Source organism: Zingiber officinale, chromosome 6A, assembly GCF_018446385.1.
Source record: "Zingiber officinale cultivar Zhangliang chromosome 6A, Zo_v1.1, whole genome shotgun sequence".
Lineage (NCBI taxonomy): Eukaryota > Viridiplantae > Streptophyta > Magnoliopsida > Zingiberales > Zingiberaceae > Zingiber > Zingiber officinale.
This window is the reverse complement of record NC_055997.1, coordinates 130,236,728-130,260,055: the sequence shown is the minus strand read 5'-3', so window position 1 is coordinate 130,260,055 and position 23,328 is coordinate 130,236,728. Positions and strand designations below refer to the sequence as shown.

The 23,328-nt window shown below is 34.9% G+C and overlaps 2 protein-coding genes across 2 annotated transcripts; both read right to left on the bottom strand.

Moving 5' to 3' along the window:
- Window positions 1–8,776: 8,776 nt before the first annotated feature.
- LOC121994416 (uncharacterized protein At1g15400-like) lies at window positions 8,777–9,481 on the bottom strand. The gene has a single exon (XM_042548459.1). It carries the CDS (start codon window positions 9,401–9,403, stop codon window positions 9,056–9,058), a length of 348 nt encoding a protein of 115 aa, XP_042404393.1. The 5' UTR covers window positions 9,404–9,481; the 3' UTR covers window positions 8,777–9,055.
- Window positions 9,482–20,683: 11,202 nt separating this feature from the next.
- LOC121994415 lies at window positions 20,684–22,657 on the bottom strand. Its single transcript, XM_042548458.1, has 5 exons — window positions 22,453–22,657; window positions 21,728–21,885; window positions 21,306–21,588; window positions 21,080–21,240; window positions 20,684–20,989 (listed from the first exon to the last, which is right to left on the bottom strand). The coding sequence occupies exons 1-5, from the start codon at window positions 22,620–22,622 to the stop codon at window positions 20,835–20,837; spliced, it is 927 nt and encodes a 308-aa protein (XP_042404392.1). The 5' UTR covers window positions 22,623–22,657; the 3' UTR covers window positions 20,684–20,834.
- Between the last annotated feature and the right edge of the window lie 671 nt (window positions 22,658–23,328).

Sequence of the window (23,328 nt, the reverse complement as noted above, 5' to 3'; positions counted from 1 at the left end):
GACATCTACACAGTAGGACTCGCTCAAGAAAATAGGATGATCGGTATTCACAATAAGTCACACCCAGGGGAATGATTCTCCGTTGTAGTGATACTTGCCCGGGTAGATAGATCTGCCGGGCACCCACCAAGCGATCATGCACTTAGCCGCCTATCACTTAGTCGTAAAAGAGGAAATGTTAAAAAGTCCTAGATGGGCCTAATGGATACACAAATGACGCAGCTCGCTGATAGCATGCCCACTCACATAACATCCACACGCATTTTCAACAGTTCTTTAATTTTTTTCTTCCTTCGTACACTGTTTCTCGGGAAAAAGGATCTGACTTGAGAATCGGAGGTCTTGCGTCAGGGACCTCTTCTTGAATTTTTGGTCTCTAATGCTCTGTGTGCATGTCTGGGTGTGTGTGGGACCCAAGTACCACCGGTTCAATTACCACAAGGCTTTGGTTCCACGCGGGAGTCCAAGTTTTTGACGCACACATACAAGAAGTGTCAAAGTTGTCTCTCCATCAACACCGACGCCACCCTCGCCGGCCTTCGTCTGACTCAACTTCTAGATAGAATCATATGACAAAAGACGAATATGTTCACCTCCAATACCCCCGCCAATCTGTCCCAGACCAACACGAAGAAAGTAGTTGGCCATATATGAAGAGCTTGTAGATTGCTTTGATCACTAAGATTTTTGAAGCTGCATCATCATGTGAGAGATAAAGACCGACATATTTCTTACCATCTTCTTCTAAAACTGATTCCAGTCGCAACTTCCTACAGTTAATGTAGTTCTTCTCTTAGCTATATTTCACAAATCATTTTCTTATGCCAAATTTTTGAAAGATCTTAAATCTTATCGAATGAACAGAGAAATTTCAATTGTATTTAATAAAAACCTTTTACTCTTGTTGAAGAACATGTGATTTGTTTTCGAAAAACATGTGAACACGCACATACACACAAAAAATAATAATAATAAAATAAAAAAAATCAGAATTATCAGTTAAAACTACAAGCTGTGAAACTCCCCGAGAAATAAGTATCAGCACCTCGATTTGCAATTGTTGAGAAACTATCAATCATCCATCTAAATGGATCTGTTCTCTCGCCTGCCTTCTTCTCTCCACTTTGCTTTGGGTCGATAACATATTTGGGTGACACCGTAACTTTCTGTCCTTGTAAATCTTTCTTCTTAAATATTTTGCAAAATTTCAACATTCTTAATTATACCATGAATTTGCTTGTTAAACAATGAATGTTAGGTATATTATACCATGAAGTTGCTAAAGTTGCCAAGCTCTCAAAATGATTGTGAAAAGCTCAATGAAGGCTTTGTGGAGGGCTACTAGAGAAGAACACGGGCAATTGTAGGAGAGGAGTCGATGGTGAGCAGGTGTCGGCGGCGAGCAGACTGCAAAGGAGTCGTAGATGATAAAGAGGAAAAAACCCTAGAGGTTATATAATTTTTTTTTATTCGTTTCTTCCCTATCCTTTCTAGAGCCATAAACAAGCAGAGCTGAGCCAAATAGTAAAAGACTCGATAGAGATGATAATTTCATCCGAATCCGATGGAAGATCGGACATTCGACCTGAATGGAGGAGAGTATGAAAAGACTATCAATACCCGAGACCCGACCCGAATACCCGATTAAATAATATATATACATATATTAAAGAAAATTTTCTTTTTCTAAAATCAATTTATTATTTTTATTGATATTAGGAGAAGACTATATAGATGCTTAATTTATTTTTTTTAATTATATATATTTTAATAGGTTGTTAATTTTAATATATATTTTTTGAATGATAATAGTTAGATAGAAAGAAGAAAAATTATAATTATATAAGATATTTGATCCTTTAATGGGTATGAGTATATACTCAACGGAGATTCTATACCTGATTGATATGGGAGGAGGATATAAAATCTGACCCGAATCCGATCCATTGTCATCCCTAAGACTCGAGCTCGGACTCAGTTTGTTATCCATAAGATCGAGCTCGGTTCGATTTCGATTTGAGCTTTAGTTCATAAGTTAAAATTTGACTCGTAATAAAATTAAATAGTTCGTGTTTGACTTAAGTTTATCTTAAAAAAGTTCATTTAAAAATTAAATAAATTTAGTTCGAATAATTAGCTATAATAATAATATATTATTATTATTATATATTTTTCTCCTAAAATTATCCGCCCATAAAATATATTTTTCATCCTCTTTAAATTTTTAATAAAATAAATATAAAATAAAACTTTTCGTAGAGAAAATTTTCCCTACATCCAAATAAACAGGAGGTATCATCTTAAATATATCTTTAAAATGTCAGCATGGATTAGATGGTCAAAACCTCAACTAGATCGGTTCAGTCACTTAATAATCCAAAGTCAACTCATGGTCAGAATCTACATGATTATACTCATTTTAGGTATCTCTCACATTTCATCCTTATTTTATATAAAAAAAGATAAATTATAAAATCAGTTTATAATCGATCATCAAGTGATTCACCAATCGATTGGGGAGTTTCAGAATCGATTGAAAGCTGATAATCAATTGATAATTGGGCAAAAAAAAGTCATTTTGTAAGTTCTGAACAGTCGAATTGATGTGATAATTGATTGAGAATAAGACTAATAGATTAAGAGGTGTTTTTTTAACTTAGAGAAATCCTAGAAAAGAGGGTTTCGTGATGTTTTGAACAAGCCGGTTCTTGAAGTTTTAGCGACAAATGCTGTTGTACTTTCCAAACATCAAGAAGCTAACCAAAGCAAGAAAAGAACAAGCAAAGGAAGATTCATTATTGTAAAAGTCGTTTTCGATTTCATTTGTAATTTTATTTATGTTTCTTGTTGTATTCTCTTGTTGTATTCTTATGTTCGAGTTTGTACGAGGCTTCTCGGCCTTAAGGAAGGAGGTTTTCATAGTAAAGCTGTGAAAGAGAGTTGGATCATTGGATTGGTTATCTCAAAGAGGTGGATACTAAGTAAATCAGAGGTGTTAGCATGGTGGAGTTCTTTGCTGCAAGTCAAGTTTAAAGAAGCGATCGAAGCTATTCACCCCCTTCTAGCTCATACGTGTTCTAACAATTGGAATCAGAGCGAGACCGATTTTCTTTGGACTAATTATCGAAAAGAGCAAAGAGCTAGAGGAAAAAGAAGAAATGGAAAGTTAAATCCCTAAATTTCAAAAGTCAAGGACTAATCATCAAAGGAGTTCAACTTCAAAATGGATGTTCGAGATGGATTCGGATATGACATATGAGAATCTCCACCATTCGAAATGAGAAGCTTCGATTTTTGGAAATCAAGGATGGAGAATTTATTGATGATGGACATAGAGTAACTAGATTATTAGTAAAAAATGGACCAAGGACCAATTCAAAAAATGGACATAGAATAACTAGATTTTTTACTAGTTTATTAGTAAAAAATGGATTATTAGTTTACTTGCACAAAAGTGGACCAAGGACCAATTCAAAAAGGTGAGGCTCATGATAAGGTAACTAGATTATTAGTAAATATTTTGCTTAATAATATTTTGTGCAAGTTAGGTGAATACAAAGGCGTTAAGTAGTATGGAGTGAATTGGCCAAGTTTTATGAAGATCCATTCTCAATGGATAGCAATAACAAAGGCAAAGAAGGAAACTCTTTATTTCACATACATAAGGATTTAGAGGTGCTCAACATCCAAGAAGGATATCGAAGAGGTATCTATCTCAAGGGATGAAGAGGATAGCTCATTGATACCGGAACGAGAGAAGTCTCAACTTCCAGAGCCAATGAAGATAAGTAGTGCTCCACCTCTACAAGTCAAGAGAGCAAATTTCTATTTGTAAAAATAAAAATCATATCATATGTTTTGAGTATATGAAGAATGAGTACTATAAGAGCAAGTGTTAAAGATTAATGAAGAAGAAGGGTAAAGTGACACCCACCATGATGCAAAATGACAAGGAGTACATTGTATACTTTTTATGTAATCAAAAGAGACATGATTGGAATGGCCAAGGGGAGGATTCCAACTAAGGACAAAGGGGGAAGCTCAAATCAAGGGGGGGGGGGGGGGGGGTGGGGGTGTATACTGAAAGCCTAAGCTTTGTAAACATTTATTATGAATTAAGAATCACATTTGGTCTAATTGTCTACATTTATTTGTAGTTGTTCATTTAATTTATATTGTAGATAACATAGTATGTGGTGTCACATACAGAAGATGATGTTATCAGTACCTTATAAATTATAAACAGTAGCTCACGACCAAAATGGAAAAGGAACAAACCATTAGAAGGTCGTAGTGTAATTAGGTATTAGTTTATCTTGACTATATAATTACACTAGTACACTCAGAGTGTATTGAGTAGGACCATTTGAGGTCGTTTCTTTTATACTGACTTTATAAAGGAACAAAGACCTCAGTTATTATGGAAGTGTGTGCTCTTAATCCTAATATAATAACAAGCACATATATTTGATATTTATTTCTTTAATTTATCAATGGGTGAGATTTAGTTCGTTGAATCAATAAACCCGATAAGTTGAGAAATGGTATCACTTATAGTGTGTGTTGTTGATTATAGAAGGAAACTGTGTCCTAGAGATACTAGGTTGATAATGTCCTCAAGAGGAGCTCATAAAGATTGTCATGTTAAACCCTGCAGGTGGACTTAGTCCGACATGACAATAAGGTTGAGTGGTACTACTCTTGGACTTAGATATTAATTAAATGAGTTGTCAGTAACTCACTTAATTAGTGGACATTCGATATCTTAAACACAGGGAGACTAACACACTCATAATAAGAAGGAGCCCAAAAATGTAATTTGGGATTGGTGCGGTAGTTCAATGATAGTTCTCTAGTGGAATGAATTATCATTGATAAAATTAAGTTGTGTGTTCGGGGCGAACACGGGATGCTTAATTTTATCGGGAGACCAAAACCAATTCCTCCTCTCGGTCCCTATCGTAGCCTCTTATTTGTAGAGTTCTATACCCACCTATACCCACCTTCTATACCCACCAATAAGGGGCCGACCAAGCTAGCTTGGAAACCAAGCTAGGGCCGGCCTAGGTGGCCCTAGCTTGAACCCAAGCTAGTGGGGGCCGGCCAAATTAAATTAAAAGGGATTTTAATTTTAATTTTTATTATTATGTGGAAGATATAATTTAAAGAGAATTAAAATATCTCTCTTGTAAAAGATCTATAAAAGATTAAAGAAAGAGTTTAGATCTCTTTCCTTATTTGTAGATTGGAGAGATGTTTTATTTTTTCTTTAAAAATTATTCACATGTTGATAAAATTAAAATTATAGAAATTTCCTTTTATCAACCATGAAGAGATTTTAAAGAGAAATTTTATTTTTTTTAAAATTTCCGGAAACAAATTAGGAAGTTTTAATTGTTGATTAAAACTTGTCCAATTTGTTCTCCAATGATGTGGCCGACCATTGAAGATTGATTTGGAAAATTTATTTTATTTTTATAAATTAAATCATGTCAAGGAAATTGAGGAAATTTTATTGTGATTAAATTTCCTAATTTGCCTAGGCCAAGGAATATAAAAGAAGGGGTGAGGGTGCCTTCATGAGACACAACCTCTATTGTTTTCTCTCCCTCTTTTCCTTGGTGTTGTGGCCGGCCATCATCCTCTCCCTCTCTTCCTCTTGTGGTGGCCGAATACTTCATCTCTCTTGGAGTTCTTGTGGTGGCCGGATACTACTTGGAGAAGAAGAAAAAGAAGGAGAGAAAGCTAGCATCTCTTGGAGCTTGGTTAGTATTTTGGTTTTCTTCTTTGGTGAAGTTCTTCCTTTGTGGCCGAACCTTGCTTGGAGGAGAAGAAGGTGGTTGGTGGTTTCTCATCTCGGTAGATCGTTGCCCACACAACGTCCGAGGTTAGAAGAGGAATACGATAGAAGATCAAGAGGTTTTTTTCTACAAGGTATAACTAATAATTTTTATTTCCGCATCATGCTAATTATTTATGGAAATAATACCAAATACAAGAGGCTTACGTTCTAGAATTTCGAATATGTTTTTTCGATGTTGTGTTCTTTTGTTTTTTTCTTTTCCTTGTGATTTGATTGTTCTCTTTGGTTAACCTAAAGTTATTTTAGGAAATTAAATATTAGCTTTCTATAAAAGGTTTTGTCTAGTCGGTGGTGGTTGCTCCCATATCCAAGAAGGCCATGTGCCTCGCCACGTCAGCACTGGGAACCAATTATGGAAATTAATATTTAATGGAATTAATAACTTAAGGAGGCTTGGGTCGAACGTGTAAAGTTCCGCAGGAGATCCAAGTCAAAACCTAAAAGAACAAATAGATTAAGTTTTGGATCAAACGTGTTAAGTTCCGCAGGCGATCCAAAATTTAATTTAAAAGAACACATGGTAACTAGGAAAAGGTTCAGATCTTTGTACAAAATTTTTGTACAGTGGAACCTACAGGTTTTCCGAGTAGCAACCAACAGGGGGGACTTCTAAGAATAAATCTGAGGTACCATTTGTTGGAATGTGTGGACCGACTGGGGAGAGGTGGGTGAATAAACTGCAATAAGAAATTTAAACATTTATCTTGCTTCTAGCTTAGCTAGGACACACTATTTAATTAAAAAAATAAATGACAAACATAAAGTAAGAGACAGAGAGTTACTTGGTTACAACTTAGGTGGTTCTTAATTCAAGTCAATTGAAAGCTTACTAAAAGATATCCTTCATGAAGGCTTACAAACTTTGAAAGTTCAAAACGAAATACAGAAAATGAATATTAAGTGTTGTATTGAACTCCTAGCTTTAGAGTGCTATTTATAGACTTCTGGTCAAAATAACCATTTGTGGACGTGGCATTGGAGGCGCCTCCATTATATCTGGGCACCTCCAACTAGATAAAATACTATTCTCAATGCAACGACATTTTTTTAATCTGGCAGCTTGCAGACACCTTTGCTCATCGGAGGGACCTCGATTGGAAGCTTGGAGGCATTTTAGTTCATCGGATGCACCTTAGTTCTGTGGACATGGATTCCCACTCTTATGTACGCCACAACGGCTCCAAGTTTATAGGTGGCGCCTCTGTTGATTAGAGGTGCCTCAACTATTGTTCATTCGAGGGGCCTCTAAAAAACTGAGGCACCTCGAGTCTCGTGGCTGGCAACAACTCTGTTGGATTATTTAAGGCACCTCAAATCAACTGAGACACATTGGGTCTAACATCCAAGTTGATCATTTTTGAACTCCGCTCGTTTTGGTGATCTTCGATCATCGATCCAAAGTTGAGATCACCCGAACCCAACTTCGACCTCCTCGAGCAGGCTTCCTCTCCAGTTTCTCATCCCTCGGATGCACAACGCGGGTCCTTCTCACTCAACCGATATACTCTTCCGCAGCACTTCACCCCTCAGAAGTATCGAACCCGTCAATAAAAAAAATAAGATAAAAAAATAAGTACACGAAAAACTATCGTTGTACTATTACAGCGATATATTTACAATCTCTTCCTTTTTTAATGTGCATCAAAGATTAAGACAAAAAAAAAAACAATAAATGATTTATAGAAAAAATAATCATAACATTAAACATTAAAAATTACAATTAAGTACCTAAAGGAAATTGTAAACTCCCCTTAACTTAAACTCCATGATTTTTCTCCCTTTAATCACATGAAAAAAATAAGGGAAAATAAGATGAAAAATAAATAAAAATTCTAAAAAAATTTCTAGGTGTTGTAAAAAAAATCCCAAAGTTGTGTAATTTCATCAAAATTATTTTACAAAGAAAATAATTTTTTAAGAATTAACTCTCATATTTTCCAAAATAATTTGAAAATTATTTTTAAGTTTTGAAAAATCCATAAAATTTTTTTTTAATGACAACCATAATTATTTAGATCATGATAAAAATTTTCACAAAAAAATAATAATTTCTTTATAACCAAAATAAATATTTTGGAACAAAAATATATATTTGTGAAATTCAATAATTAAAAATAGATTTTGGTTTCTAAAAGTCTCTTTTAAAATCTGGCCATTAGTTTTGGGAAAATCAAAATTTTAAAAAATTTCTCGTAGAAACCTTTTAATATTAAAATTTTATATTTTATTAAAATATTCATGAAAAATTATTAATTTAACTAATGATTTAAAAATTCAACTAAATTAATTTCAAATATACAGATAAAATAAATCTAATAGGGTTGAACAGATTTTGATATTCGAAATAAATTATTAATTACTAGATTAATTAAACTAACAATTAGTCTTAAGTTTTTAATGTGAAACTAAAGTTCTCATACAGAATGATGTTCGTTCCATCAACCTCTTGACAATTCTAATTGATAATCCCTCGATATCCAGGTCATCATTTGTCGACAGCAAGGTTCCAGAGTTGGAGGAGATTGAATACATTATGGTAAAAGACGAATACGTTCGTCCCCAGCGCTCCCGTCAATCCATCCTAGGATTAACACGGAGAAGGTAAATCACGGACGACTACTAGTCTTTGGAATAATGATTAACAGGAGGTATTTATCTCGACTTTGCCGAGATGAGGAGATTGAATACATGGAGAGCCTATACATGAAGACCACTGTTGCTGCATTGAGAGCTCTGAAAGAAATCAGAAGTGGATCGAAGTTCCACGGTGAGTGTTTTCTCATTGCCCCCGTTGCGGAACACTTTGGATGAGACGTGCAGAAGCATTCCTGTGGTAAAACAAGCAGCAAAGTAGCATCTGGGTGCTCTATTCTTGGAGTCGCTCCCTGTTTCTTATAAGCTAATATGTAATAGTTTACATAATTCTGAATACTTGTGCAACAATGAAGTGAATATGTGCCTCTGACAATGGTTTATCCTTAAATGGTCTGTTTAGTCTACCTTGTTTGCTGCCTGTGGTCTCTTGAATATTAAACTCTATTCGTGAAATAAATTTCCTTTTTCTTTTCCTTTACATGGAATTCCTTTTTCTATTCCTTTTCTTTAATTTTAAGACACAAACTTATCGAATAACACAAAGCACTGAGACACAGGCATATCTTCTATGGCACACATGGAAGACGAGGTGTTTGTTTAGCGCCTCCTCGGGTTGCTCGGTTGCTTCCTCTTGCTGGGCTTGGCGAAGATCACGCAGAGGACGCACCCGCCTACCCCCGGCGACGGCGGGTCCTCGGCCGGCGAAATGGGTCCGCGCGTACGGAAGGCCGGTTGCTTCTCGCCGTCATGGTCACGCTCTCGGCATCGCCGGGAGGAGTCGGCAGTACCGCTGGACGTTCCGACGCTTCGTGATCGGCGGAGCTCAGCTTCCCCGCCGCCTCCTTCCTTGCCGAGCTTGTCGCCGGCGAGGGAGGTCTCCCCCCACTGCAGCCCGGAGGAGCCTGATCTCCTGAACGTTTGCACAGATCGCTGAAGCTCCGCCATCTCTCTTTATCGCTGTTTGGTTGATCTGATGAGGAAGGAGAAAGAGGAAGTGCAACTCTTTAAAATGCCATGGATTGTGTGGTCAAAACCTCAATCAGATCGGTTGGCTTAGTCACTTAATAATCGAAAGTCAACTTACGATTGGAATCTATCATTTAAGTATCCATTGTTGACTTTTTCATTCAATCGGCTTTGACTAATTAATGCCCAAGGTGCAACGCGACCAAGTATAGAATTGTCGAAATAGATCTTGTTAATCATAACCACTAAAATTAAATTAAGACATTGGACAGTTCACTAGTTGGAACGGCTGAGAGATTCGGTTACTGAATTGACTCGTCAAAGTCAAAATTGGACCGAAGAGTGTCTATGGATTTGATCAACTCGCCGAGGAATTGACAGGTGGAAGTAACACTACATGGACATGCAAACAACGAATAGACAAGTTCATCCAAAAACAAAACAAGAAAAGAACGAAGAGACAAATATCTCGTTGCAATGGTGCAAAGAACGATTAGACAAGTTCAAGCAATGGTGTCTACTCCAAAGACCACAACAGATGCTTCAATGATGCATGTATCATTGCGAAGAAATCCTCTAGATGGATCTTGTACTTCTTTCCAGCTTTAAGAACTTGGGAAATCCACAACTCTTTGACGAAAACAAATGTTTCCCTACAAAAATAAATAAGAAAACATATTCAGATGATTGCTCGATCAAGTTGTAGTGTAGTAGCCAGGGAACGCAATCAAATTGTCAAAACCTGTAAGCTTCCAATGGTTGGCATTATGTAGATCCAACAAGCAAAGGCTAAAATCCACATAGACAATTGACTTGGAAGAAAGACTAACAGCATTGTCCATCCTCAAGAAAACGCCAAGGGAGTCTTTGAATGTGGCTAAGTTTGGATAGAGCCAGATACACCTAGACATGTCGAAAATAAAACAAAACAAATAATTATATCTTATATGCTCAAAGCTATGATCCAATTAAAGAACAAGTAATGGAATCCAGTTGTAGCCGCCTGCAGAAAATTCTCCAGAAATTAGTTTGTCCTTTGATTTGGAAACATCCTTGATTACCCAAGTATATATTCGAGGAGTTAGGTCCTTGTTAAGGGACAAGGATTCATGGATTCCTTCTTTGTCTGATTTGCATGCAAAAGCCTCCAAGATTTGAGCTCCAAAGACGCAACGATCATTGACAAGTAGACCAGATTTTTAACTGTTGAACTTGTTCAATGCAACCTTACAACAAAATCCATGGGATTTGCTATGGAAATAATCTTCGCCTACATAAAAAAAAATGAAGATAATAACATGATAACTAACTCCACCAAGAAGTCAAGGTAAAAGGAACTTCCTGTATCATGATTAATTATTCTGGAACTTGAAATGTTTTGTCACCTTCCTTTTGTATGTGCTCCGCATGTAGTTGATCGTATATGAAGAGCTTGTAGATAGCTTTGATCTCTGAGAATTTTGAATCTGCATCATCATTTGAGAGGTAAAGACCAACATATTTCTCACCATCTTCTTCTAAAACTGATTCCAATAGCAACTTCCTGCAGTTAATAAATAGTTCTTCTGTTAGCTATCTTTCACAATATAATGCATTTTCTTATGTCAAGACTTTCAAAGATCTTAAATGTTATCGAGAAAACAGAGAAATTTCAATTGTATCGAATAAAGCCTGAAGTAGTGTTTGTCTTGTACAACAGTACACAAAACTCAGGTACTACAAATCTTGATTTTCTTTTGTTGAAATACATGTTTTGAAATCAATAGGTAGAGGAAAGAAATAATATAAAGCTTTTTGATAATCTTATTACTAAAGCTAATAGGTTTATTTATACAAATTGTCCAACACAATAATAGAAAAATTAAATAATACATACAATCATAATAATTATAAACATCGTAATATAATAGACTTGGAAATATTATTTTTCCTATTTAATTCATGTCGATCTTGATTATGTGTAAAATATAATAAATCTCAATTGATTGAAATCAATTAAAGATTATTTCCATTATTAACATTACCCCCGACAAACTCAACGGGAGTGTTGAATTTGAGTGTTAACTTGGTGAAATGTTGTCTAGATAATGACTTAGTAAATATATCAGCAATTTAATTTTCCGTAGAGATATAAGAAACCGAAAGTTGTTGAGTCGCCACACGCTCGCGAACAAAATGAAAAACAATCTTTACATGCTTGGTACGAGCATGAAAAGATTTGCCGCAAGATAAGTTGCTCCAATATTATCACATTATATTTTAGGCGTAGCAGTTGGGAAAAAGTGTAATTATGAAAGAAGAGATTGTAGCCAAATAATTTCTGACGTTGCGTTAGCGATAGCTTTATATTCAGCTTCAGTACTCGAGCGAGAGACTGTAAGTTGCTTCTTTGAAAGCCAGGAAACAAGATTTCGCCCAAGAAATATAGCATATCAACTAGTAGAACGTCTATCTTCGGGAGATCCAACCCAATCTGCATCACTGTAGGCAATCAACTCTCGTGAAGACTGACGATATAAAAGAAGACCATGTAGAATAGTATCTTTGAGATATCGAAGAATTCGCTTAACACATTTCCAATGATGTTCAGTAGGAGCATGCATAAATTGATGGACACGATTCACAGCGAAAGTAATATCGGGTCGTGTAATTGTGACATATTGTAGAACACCAACAATACTACGATAGATCTGGGGTTTAGACATCGAAGAGGAGGATGAAGGTGCAGTGAAACTACCTTCAATAATTGGTGTGGAGATAGGATGTGCACCATCCATTTTAGCTCGTTGTACGAGCCCAGTAATGTATTTGCTCTGAGAGAGAAGACGACCTTCAAAATGTGAGAGAAACTCTATGCCAAGGAAAAAATGAGCATTGCTAAGATCCCGAATAGGAAACTCTTGACGGAGAAGATGTAGTAAAGTAGTAATGATGTTTGATCACTACTAGTTATTAATATATCATCCACATAAATCAGAACAAATATTGAAAATTCCTCATGACATTTGTCGAATAGGAAAGAGTCTATTTTTGAGCCAGAAAATCCCTGAGTATAAAGCAGGTAGATAGATGATGAAACCATGAACGAGGTGCTTGTCAAAGACCATATATAGTTTTCTGAAGTTGATACACATGTGTTGAAAGTTGCGGATAGATGAATCCAGGAGGTTGCTCCATATAAATAGTTTTTCAAGGTGTCCATGAAGGAAAGCATTGGAAATATCTAATTGGTGTATTGGCCAATTGGAGCTTACAACTATAAATAGTAGCAATCTGATAGTTGTAATTTTAACGATTGGACTAAAAGTATCATTGAAGTCAATACCTGATTGTTGATTAAAGCCTTTAGCAACAAAGCGAGCTTTGTAACGTTCAATAGAATCATCTGTACGATACTTAATTCGGTAAATCCATTTAGAGCCTACAATATTCATAGATGGGGTACGAGGGACTAAGCTCCAGGTTGCATTACGAAGAAGAGCATCAAATTTTTTAGCCATCGCAACACGCCAATTTGGATCTTTGATTGCCTGTGTAAAACTAGAAGGTTCAACAAAATTTGAAGAAGCAATACGAGCACATGGAAGAGGATAACATGTGGAAATTGGTTGACATCGTGCATAAATATCACTTAGAGGAAACATCCGTTGAGGAATATCATCATCAGAGCTACTCGGAGATGAGTGGTCAGACAGATGAGAATCAGAACTAGAGAGTGGATCACCACTAGCCGTCGAGTTTACAAGAACTTGTGGAGATGGAGCAGGACTTAAGATACCATCCCCCCTTGTACTTTCAATATGTCCTAATGAGTCAATATGCGGGGCTTCTAGTATATTGCTTGGTGATATTAGATAGTTGCCTTGATTATCCGAATGAGGATCTAAGGTAGCAACTGCAAACGAAAATAGAGATTCATCAAAAGTAACACGTCGAGAAATATATATCCGACCGGTCGAAATATGGAGGCAATGGTACCCATGATGCAAATTACTATAACCAAGAAAAACACATTGCAAAGAGCGAGAGTTTAACTTGTGCTTAGAGTAAGGTCATAGCCAAGGATAACATGCGCAACTAAAGATATGAAAGGAGTAATCTGGAAGATAATTATAGTCTTTCCAAGGGACACTTATTTTGAAGTAGTGGAGTGGGTAAACGATTGATAAAGTAGACTGCGGTTTGGACGGCATCATCCTAAAATTTAATAGGAACTGAGGCATGATTAAGAAGAGCTAAGGCAGTTTCAACCACATGACGATGTTTTCTCTCGGCGGATCCATTTTGTTCAAGAGTATGGGGACAAGAGACTCAATGGATGATGCTAGAGGAAGTAAAATAACGATGAAATGATTGATACTCTCCACCCCAATCAGAATGAAAGGAGAGGATTTTACGATCAAAATAACGCTCAACCTGTTTTTGAAAGCAGCAAAAAATATCAAAGAGATCAGACTTTTTTTTCATAGGAAAAATCCAAGTAAACTTGTTGAAATTATCAATAAAAATAACATAATAAAGAAAATCTTGATTAGATAGAATAGGAGTAGGACCCCACACATCAGAGTGAATGATTTCTAAAGGAAAACTAGAAGAAGACACAAAATATAATTTATGAGATTTTACTTTCATGCCAGCTTTACATAAATGAGAACAGAAGGTTAAAGAAATTGGTAAACCATATTGATTAATGATATTCTGAACAATACGTAGAGACGGATGACCAAGGCATGCGTGCCAAGAGAATTTATCAATGTGTTCTCCAACAAACGCATTAGTATAGGTGAGTTGAAGATAATAAAGACCGTCTTTAATATTCCTCGAAGTAGAATATTTCCTATTGTGGGATCCTTCACAAGACAATGATGAGGATGAAATTCAAAGAACACATTATTATCAAGAGCAAATTGATGGACGGAAAGTAAATTTTTAGTAATAGAAGGAACATGAAGAGTGTTGCGCATGTGAAAAGTACGACTGCATGAGTGAAAAGATGTATTTCGAATGTGAGTAATTTGCAAACCTGAGTCATTACCTATCTGTACCATGTCGAGTCCATCATAAGGTGAAGCTTCTATGATAATATTATATTCCAGTGTAATATGATGAGTTGCTCCAAAATCCGGATGTCATTCTGGGTTCTTAAGAGTCGTTGAAACTATATTAGGAGAGATAGAATGTGAGAATGCTCCAGAATGAGATGACTGGGCTGTAGAATGCCAAGAAGGTGGTGGTCGATTTGAAGATGCATGCTCTCCTTGTGAAATAGTTGGTTATTCTAATGCTGCAAGACCACTAGCAAAATTTGAATCAAATCTTTTAGGACATTGAATACCCATATGTCCAATTCTTAGACAAATTTGACATCTTCTCCGACTATAAGACCAATCAAATATTCTAGAGCAATGAATACCAGTATGACCAACGATGTGACAAATTTGACATTGGTCTAAACTTTGCTTTTCGCCATCTTGATGTCGTTGAGTATCTGACATCGAAAATAAATAACTCGTCTCTTGATAGTAATAGACCTTACTGGAAGAATTTTCGGTGGTTGGAAATAATACTTGGCATTATCGGTGGTGAATAAAAGCACTTGCTACGATGAAGATGAATATAAACAGAGAATAACAAGACTAATTAATAGGAGAATAACGTCAGGAGAAAAGGCAGAGAAAGGAGAAAAAAAATAAGACTAAAGAGAAGATATATATATATTTGTTCCACTCTCTCTGTTTTTTGTAAGGAGAGAAAAAAAATACAAAGAGAAAAATAAAACGAATAAATAATAACTTTGTCTTGCTACAATTAACGTTGTCGAAGTTGCTACCGTCGATAAAAAAGAATTGTTGATGAAAGGAGAAGAAAAGTTGTTATTGTCGAAGTTGTCAAGGTTGTCGCACTGTAGACGATGATATCAAACTTCGATGTAGAAATTCCTGTAGCTGCTATAACAAAAATTCAGAAGAGGAAAATTAAGAAGAAGAAAAGATGACTATGATATCATGTTGAAATCAATAGGTAGAGGAAAGAAATAATATAAAGTTTTTTGATAATCTTATTATTAAAGTCAATAGACTTATTTATACAAATTGTCCAACACAATAATGGAAAGATTAAATAAGACATACAATCATAATAATTATAAACATAATAATATAATAGACTTGAAGCGATAAAAATCGAATATATTTTTCATCCTCATTAGAAGTATCCGATTCAATTGTTATATATATATATATATATATATATATATATATATATATATCCGATTCAATATATATATATAGCAATTTGATATCATGCGCGTACCGTGCACACACTCATGGTTTGGGCGTCCCGAAGCCCTTTAGGATGCCCCATTCCTCAAATTCTTTAAGACAGTACCAGTCGCTAATGATTTGGCATTCCAACTTCAATTCTGTTGAATATGTATGAATGAAGAAGAAGTGGAAAAAGTATGGAGCTCCATTGTAATGAGACTTTAGTACTACATTGAGAGCTTCAAGTTAAATAGGTTGGTTTATATTAACTCACATGCTTTGATGATGTGAACAAATGTACGAGGAGAGACTCTCTCTCACGCGTGGGCGCATAGGCGGGGGGTGCAAATCCAAGGCCTGGATTTGCACTGAACCATGTTGACTCGTGTGCGAACACGACCTACGCATGCCGAATGTCAGACCGGTCGGGGCAAAACTTGCCCAAGAGGAACAACCAACATTTTGCCACCACAGGCAAAAAGCTGAAGCTCTCCACCTACATTCCCCCGCCGACTCTGTCATCCAACTCCTGCTCGTTGGAGTGCCCGTGGTAACAGTCGGGTATCTCTCAGCTCGCTGTGACCATCAGTGCTTGGTGGGAATCAAGGTTACCCGTTGTATCCTAAGAAATAGCAGACCCAAGAAAGCCTCGAAGCATAGCTGGAGGTGGGGCAAATCTGTTTCAAGGAAACTGCGTTCATTACAGGCCTCGGTTGGCAGCAACTCGCTCGGCAGAGGCCTTGCAACTTGCTCGACAACAACTCGCTCGGCAGAAGTCCTGCAACTTGATCGGCCTTAAGCCTCGGCGGTCGACACTTGACAGACATTAGCCCTTGCTGACAGCCTGAGATTATCAGCTCAGGTCATTTCAACAGATAAGTTGAATTTAAGTTTACATATTTAAATTTAGCTAAACCCTTAAAAATTTCCGACAATAAATTGTTTCATCCAATAAATTCTTCATCCCATTCATCCTCCCTACAACCTACCAACCTTGTTCTTTCGGGGGAACTCTTCCATTTCATTCTATTCCGGTACCTCCACATTAAATTTCCTCACCTTATTAATTTGAATTTCCTCTCCGGTACAGTTAGGGCAGCGCCGGTTAAGGATTTTCCTCTTCCAATTCCGAAGGCTTTCGATCTGATGACTTGAAAGCTCTCTCTGTGCACTTCTCTTTGCTTGGCACTAGCTTTATGATTTTTCTTTTCTTTAGAGAAGTTCTAATGATACGGTAGTGAAATGGTAGTCCAAAAGGGATCTTTTTCATCGACCTTGTAGTCGTTATCTTGCCGTACGAAGCTGAAGTCTCATGTACGATTCTGTAATAGCAATGGAACAGTGATGTTAACACCGACTATGATTATCTAACAGTTAAAGTATAGATAGATATAATATAGTTGAGGCGCAGTTAGAATATGATTTTTGAGGATGGAATTATTGGCGTCAACCTATAGGGTTTCTCGTTTTTATAAATTATTCCTGAGCGGGATGCGAGAGATTACCTTTTGATTTATCATAAGCAAAGGAAGAATTAGTAACGGATTATCAAAGCGAATATTAAGATATCCAATTTGGTTTTTGCTTCATATCTGAATCTACGAATTTCTTCAGTATTTGTAACAATGCTTTACTTGGGCGGTTGGAATCTTTCTATTCAGCACATATTCTTTCCTGAGCTTTTTAAAATAAATAAAACAAGTGGAGTCCTTGGAACGACTGTTGGTACCTTTATTACATTAGCTAAAGCCTTTTTGTTCTTATTCATTTCTACCCCAAGAACATGGACTTTACCTAAAATGAGAATAGACCAACTATTCAATCTGGGGTGGAAATTTGTTTGACCTATTTATCTAGGTAATCTATTATTGACAACTTCTTCTCTTTCTTTAGTTCATTAGGGCTCTGTGTGTGACAGGACGGGGCCTCGCTTCACTGCTGACGCTCTTCTAGGTGATCACGCACGTCTTGCAGCGGAGTATAAACGTATCCTGGAAGAATTCGGACAAAAAGCATGAAAGTCGATCATTTCTTCTTTGCTTTGGGTCCATGTGAGTTTGCTATCAGGTCTCTGATTCGTGGTGGAGCAGTTGATGTAAGTGCTCCTTACCTTGAAATAAAAGGTAAAAGTTTTAGAAACGATGTCTCTTAATGATGGAAATCTCACTTTTGATGGGGAAAAATTTGCATGTAGTTTTTAATCATAATTTAAATTTATTATAACCCAACTCTTAAATAAAATTCTATATTCTAAATATATATAATATACTCTAGAAAAAAAAAAAATCTAAAATTTAAAACGTCTGGATTAAATCCAACTGCATGGATTCAACCTAGAGCCCTAGACTACGCACAGACGAATGATCTGCAGGAAAGTAATTATATATATATATATATATTCGTCTGTAGGAAAGTAATTATATATATATTCATTCGTTTTTTCCCTTCGCTTTTCGAACTACAGGAATAATTTTTTTCCTTGAAATTATCCGCCGGTTGAAATATATTTTTCATCCGCTTTAAATTTTTAATAAAATAAACATAAAAAAAGCTTTCCGTAGAGAAAGGAAAATTTTCCTTACCAGGTAAAACTTTTAGAAACGATGTCCCTTAATGATGGAAATCTCACTTTTGATGGGGAAAAATTTGCATGTAGTTTTTAATCATAATTTAAATTTTGTATGTAGTTCTATGATTAAAAAATTTTATTTTCACTCTTTAATTAAATATAATAAATGTTAAATTATATAATTACTTTTTATATTTTTTTAAATATGAAATTTTTTAAAAATGAGTATAATTCTTTTTAAATTTAGTATATTAAATTAGAATCTAGTATGGTGACTCTTTTTCCATCTTAATTAAATGGAAAATATGTTAGATTTTTTTTAAATATGCTAAATTGAATGGAAAATATATCAAATTCTTTTGAAATTATGATATATTTAGAAAAAATTATATTAAATGAAAAAAATCATGTTTAATTTGATAGAAAATATACTCAATTCTAATTTAAACAGTTGAATTTAATTTTTTTTATATATTTTAGATTTTTGTATTAAGAAATATAAGGGATAATTAGATAATGATATTTATATATGAAAGTCAGAAGTAAATAAAATTTTACATGCAAAAAAAGGTGAAAATAATATTTTTTTTAACATGAAGAAACCGTGCACAATTAAAGTTGAGATTTTCCTCCAATTTAACCTTGAATGGGAGATTGCACCTCAGAGGAGAATAATTTTAGAGTTTTTAGTATTTAAAATATATTTTTTATAATTTTTAATATATAAGAAAAAATCCTCATAAAAAGAAAAAAAATTATAATTTTAAAATTTCTAAATAAACTCAAAATTTTAAAATATAAAAATTATTAAAAATATCTTAAATACTAAAAAAATACTTTAAATATTAAAAAATTAAAAATTATTAAAAATAATATTAAAGAAATTTACTTGGTTAGCCTCGCTCAAAATGCCTGTTGGACGCTGAAACTCTATTCTTCTTTAATTATCCCATTAACTTCCCGTTGGAAGTCTTAAAACAAAAGCATGCTTTGTCAAAGTCTTCCTAAGTACAAGCTTATGGTTTGGCAAGAAACAAAAGGTTTTGATTCAATTAAGTTATTGATTATATTAAGTCATATTTAGTAGTTAATTAAATTATTTTAAAAATTATAGAATTAAATTGTCTGTAATAATGTATTATCTTCTTTGTCATTAATGAGCTTTCATCAGTATAGTCTTTCAATTGCGTACTAAATTTGATTAAGAGGATATATTATATCATTCATAGATGGGATTTTACAGTCTCTATCTATTATACAGGTAGAATCCATAAAATCCTACCTATGAATAACCCCTTGTCTATGAGTAGATCAGGATTGTGACTCCGAGGATCTTGGATGCACAGAGTGCTTTTAATTATCATGTGCCTGTGACAAATTGGGTCAGGCTAAATCGAACACGTTATAAAATAGGTCAAGTAAGTCCAAATCAAACCCATCTAGATTGGCCCATTTTTAATCATATATTACAATTCTATATAATTATATGCTATAATTTTTTATATTCACACACATATATTTTTAGTTTTTAAATTTCTATACTATCATAATTCCACATATAATTTCTACATTCAAAACACTATTAAAAAGTGAAGGTATACAATTATAGAGTAGAATAGATGATGGATACATAGAATGTGAATAATTTTTTAATAAAAAGTTTAGTTGATAAACTAGAATAAAAATGAATTAACTATGCTTGCATTGACCATGTTCATACTTTCAAGTCGCTTGACCCGCTCAATCAATCTCATTCAACCAAATAACTTAATTAGGCCTTTCCACATGCTCTATTCCATTTGTTTATATATATAGATAGGAACTAATTTTATGAGAATTAATATTTTAAATTATATTCACAACTTCTATAAAGGTCATATCTTGATCTCGAGCGCCTTCGTATGACCGGCTGTATAACCATTTATATATCATAAAATTAAGTAAGTCATAGTATGAAAGGATATTTTTACCAATTTCATTGAAGATGATGAACTCAGCGATGCCCTGTAACTTATTGGAAGTTATAAAAGAGTCTTTAGTTTTTTTTAAACATCAAGGAAGCTAAGTCTTGAAATCATCACAGGGACGTCCGATTCTTAATCATTTTCGTCCTATTCGAAAGGGATAAACTTTTCTATTAAAATTATCCACCGATGAAATATATTTCATCCACTTTAAACGTTTAATAAAATAAACATTGAAAAAAACTTTTCGTAGAGAAAAATTTTCCCTAGCTCCAAATAAACAGAGAGGGTATCATCTTAAATGTAAACGGCAGCACGGATTGTATGGTCAAAATATCAACTAGATCAGTTGGTGCAGTCATTTAATAATTGAAAGTCAACTTACGATCGGAATCTATCATCTTCGTTATGAGATCATGTGAGTGTCATTAAAGATTTAAATTTTACCTTCAAACTATTAGACTGAATAATTGCAGCGTATCCGTTGTTGCCTATGTTATTCAATAGGCTTCGACTAATTAATGCCGAAGGTGGATGACAGAACAGTCAGATGGGAAAGTAACAGTTGATGGACATGAAATGAACGAACAGATAAATATCTCGCTGGTTCGTGTTCAAGCAATGATGTCTACTCCAAGAACCACAATGGATGCTTCAACGATGCATGTCTCGTTGCGGAGAAATCCTCTCGATGGATCTTGTACATCGTTCCAGCTTAAGAAATCTCGCCATCCCCAATTGGCACTCTCTGACGAGAACAAATGTTTCACTACAAAAATAAATGAAAAAACACAATCAGATGATTGCTCGATCAAGTTGTAGCGTAGCCATGGAGCTAGCGCAAACAAATTATCAAAACCTGAACGCTTCCAGTGCTTGGCATTATGCTGATCCAACAAGCAAAAACTAAAGTCAACATAGACTCTAGTCTTGGAGCCAAGATTAGCAGCATTCTCCATGATCAAGAACATAGCGAAGAAGTCTTTGAACGAGGCTAAGTTTGGATAGAGCGAGATACGCCTAGACATGTCGAAATGAATAATTAATATCTTATATGATCCAATTAAGAACATGTAATGAAATACCAGTTGTAGCCGCCTGCAGCAAAAGTTTCAGAAAGTAGTCTGTCCTTCGATTTGGAAACATCCTTGATCACCCAAGCATAAATTCGAACAGTTAGGTCTTTCTTTAGGGACAAGGATTCACGGATTCCTTCTTTGTCTAATTTGCATGCAAAAGCTTCCAAGACTTCAGCTCCAAAGATGCAACAATCATTGACGAGCAGTCCAGATTTTGAACTGTTGAACTTGTTTAATGCAATCTTACAACAAAATCCATCACGGGATGTGCTATGGAAATAGTCTTCGCCTACATAAATAATGAAGATATATAACATGATAAATAACTCCACCACCAACAAGTTCAGGAAAAGAAATACTAATCCTTCCTTCATGAGTCAACATATGTTGCAAAATAGCAAGAAACTCTGTATTAACTGTATTGTCACCTTCCTTTTGTACGTGCTCCGCATGTAGTTGATCATATATGAAGAGCTTGTAGATTGCTTTGATCACTGGGTTTTTTGAATCTGCATCATCATGTGAGAGATAAAGACCCACATATTTCTCACCATCTTCTTCTAAAACTGATTCCAATCGCAACTTCCTGCAGTTAATATAGTTCTTCTCTTAGCTATCTTTCACAAAGCATTTTCTTGTGCCAAATCTTTCAAAGATCTTAACAAGTCTTTCAAAGATCTTAAATGTTAGAGTATCCAATCCACATCAATTTCTCTATTAATATATTTAAAATTTAAAGTAAGTAGCTCACTTTATTAAATTTTGATAATCATTTTTCAATACTACACACTATATCAATTATCCTAAAATTTCTATTATCTTCAATTTTTTATTATTTTCTTCACTTTTCTCTATTTTTTTATTATTATATTTATGAAATGAGTGGAAAGAAAGATTGACAAGAATGAGTGGAAGGAGAGGGAGATAGAGGTTTCATTCCCTGAATTTAGAGAATTACTATTTATCAAATCCAAATTTAGGAATATATAGGGGAGCTGATGCAAAGATTTTGTAACTACCCTATTCAAAATTTAGGATAAAATTTTTGGATAGAGTAGTTGATGTGGATGTTCTTATCGAAACGGATAGAGAAATTTCATTTGTATTAACTACAAAAGTTTGGTTTTCACTTGTTGAAGAACATGTGATTTACCAGCTAAAACCACAGGCTGTGAAACTCCCAGAGTAATACGTGGCAGCGCCTTGATTTGCAATGGTTGAGAAACCATCGATCATCCACCTAAATGGATTTGTTCTGTCGTCTGCCTTCTTCTCTCCACCTTCCTTTGGGTTGATAACGTATACGTATTTGGCTGAAACCATAACTTTCAATTCTTGTAAATCTTTCACTGTGTTTTGTTTATGAATTGGATACCAAGCCTTTCTTCTTATATATTCAGCTAAATTATATTATTCTTTAATTATGCCATGAATTTGCTTGTTCCACAATCAAGGTTAGGTATATTTACATCATCAGAAAAACTCATTCTTATGGCGAAAGTTAACTAATTCCTTGTCCATGTACCAAAGCATCAATAATCTTCATTCACCTCCACAATTAATGATATCAGAAAGGTGCCTAAGATTACTGTTGATTAAAGGTCTACCTTTCTCTATTAGAAGTTGCTAAAGTTGCCAAGCTCTTAAAGTGACTGTGAAAACCTTCATGAAGACTTTGTGGAGGGCTCGAAAAAACTCTAGAAAAGGTGTCCCTTAATGATCGGAAACCTCCCTTTTTATAGGCATATAAGAGTCAGCAACCTCTAATGACCTTTTGTCATGTATCTTTGTTTGGTTAGCCTCGCTCTAATAGACCAGTTGACTGTCCAAAGAGTCATTATAGTCCAATGATCATGTGCTTGTCTAGAAGGTTTTTAACTTAATTGATGATTACACAATCCTTTATAAGCATTGATGATGGAGGGTGTAAAGGTTAGGGTCACAGAGACTAATAAGGCATTATGCACCTTTAAAAATAATGTGGGTACATAGATTTTTATAGTGTTCAGATTCATGATCTTACCGTGGG

Excerpts from the sequence above, each read along its gene's own strand:
- LOC121994415 (XM_042548458.1), bottom strand. The coding sequence starts at position 22,622 with ATGGTTTCAGCCAAATACGTATACGTTATCAACCCAAAGGAAGGTGGA. Across the intron at positions 21,241-21,305 it reads GCTGCAGGCGGCTACAACTG|GCGTATCTCGCTCTATCCAA; the intron begins GTATTTCATTAC and ends CGACATGTCTAG. Across the intron at positions 20,990-21,079 it reads CAAGCACTGGAAGCGTTCAG|TGAAACATTTGTTCTCGTCA; the intron begins GTTTTGATAATT and ends TTATTTTTGTAG.
- LOC121994416 (XM_042548459.1), bottom strand. The coding sequence starts at position 9,403 with ATGGCGGAGCTTCAGCGATCTGTGCAAACGTTCAGGAGATCAGGCTCC.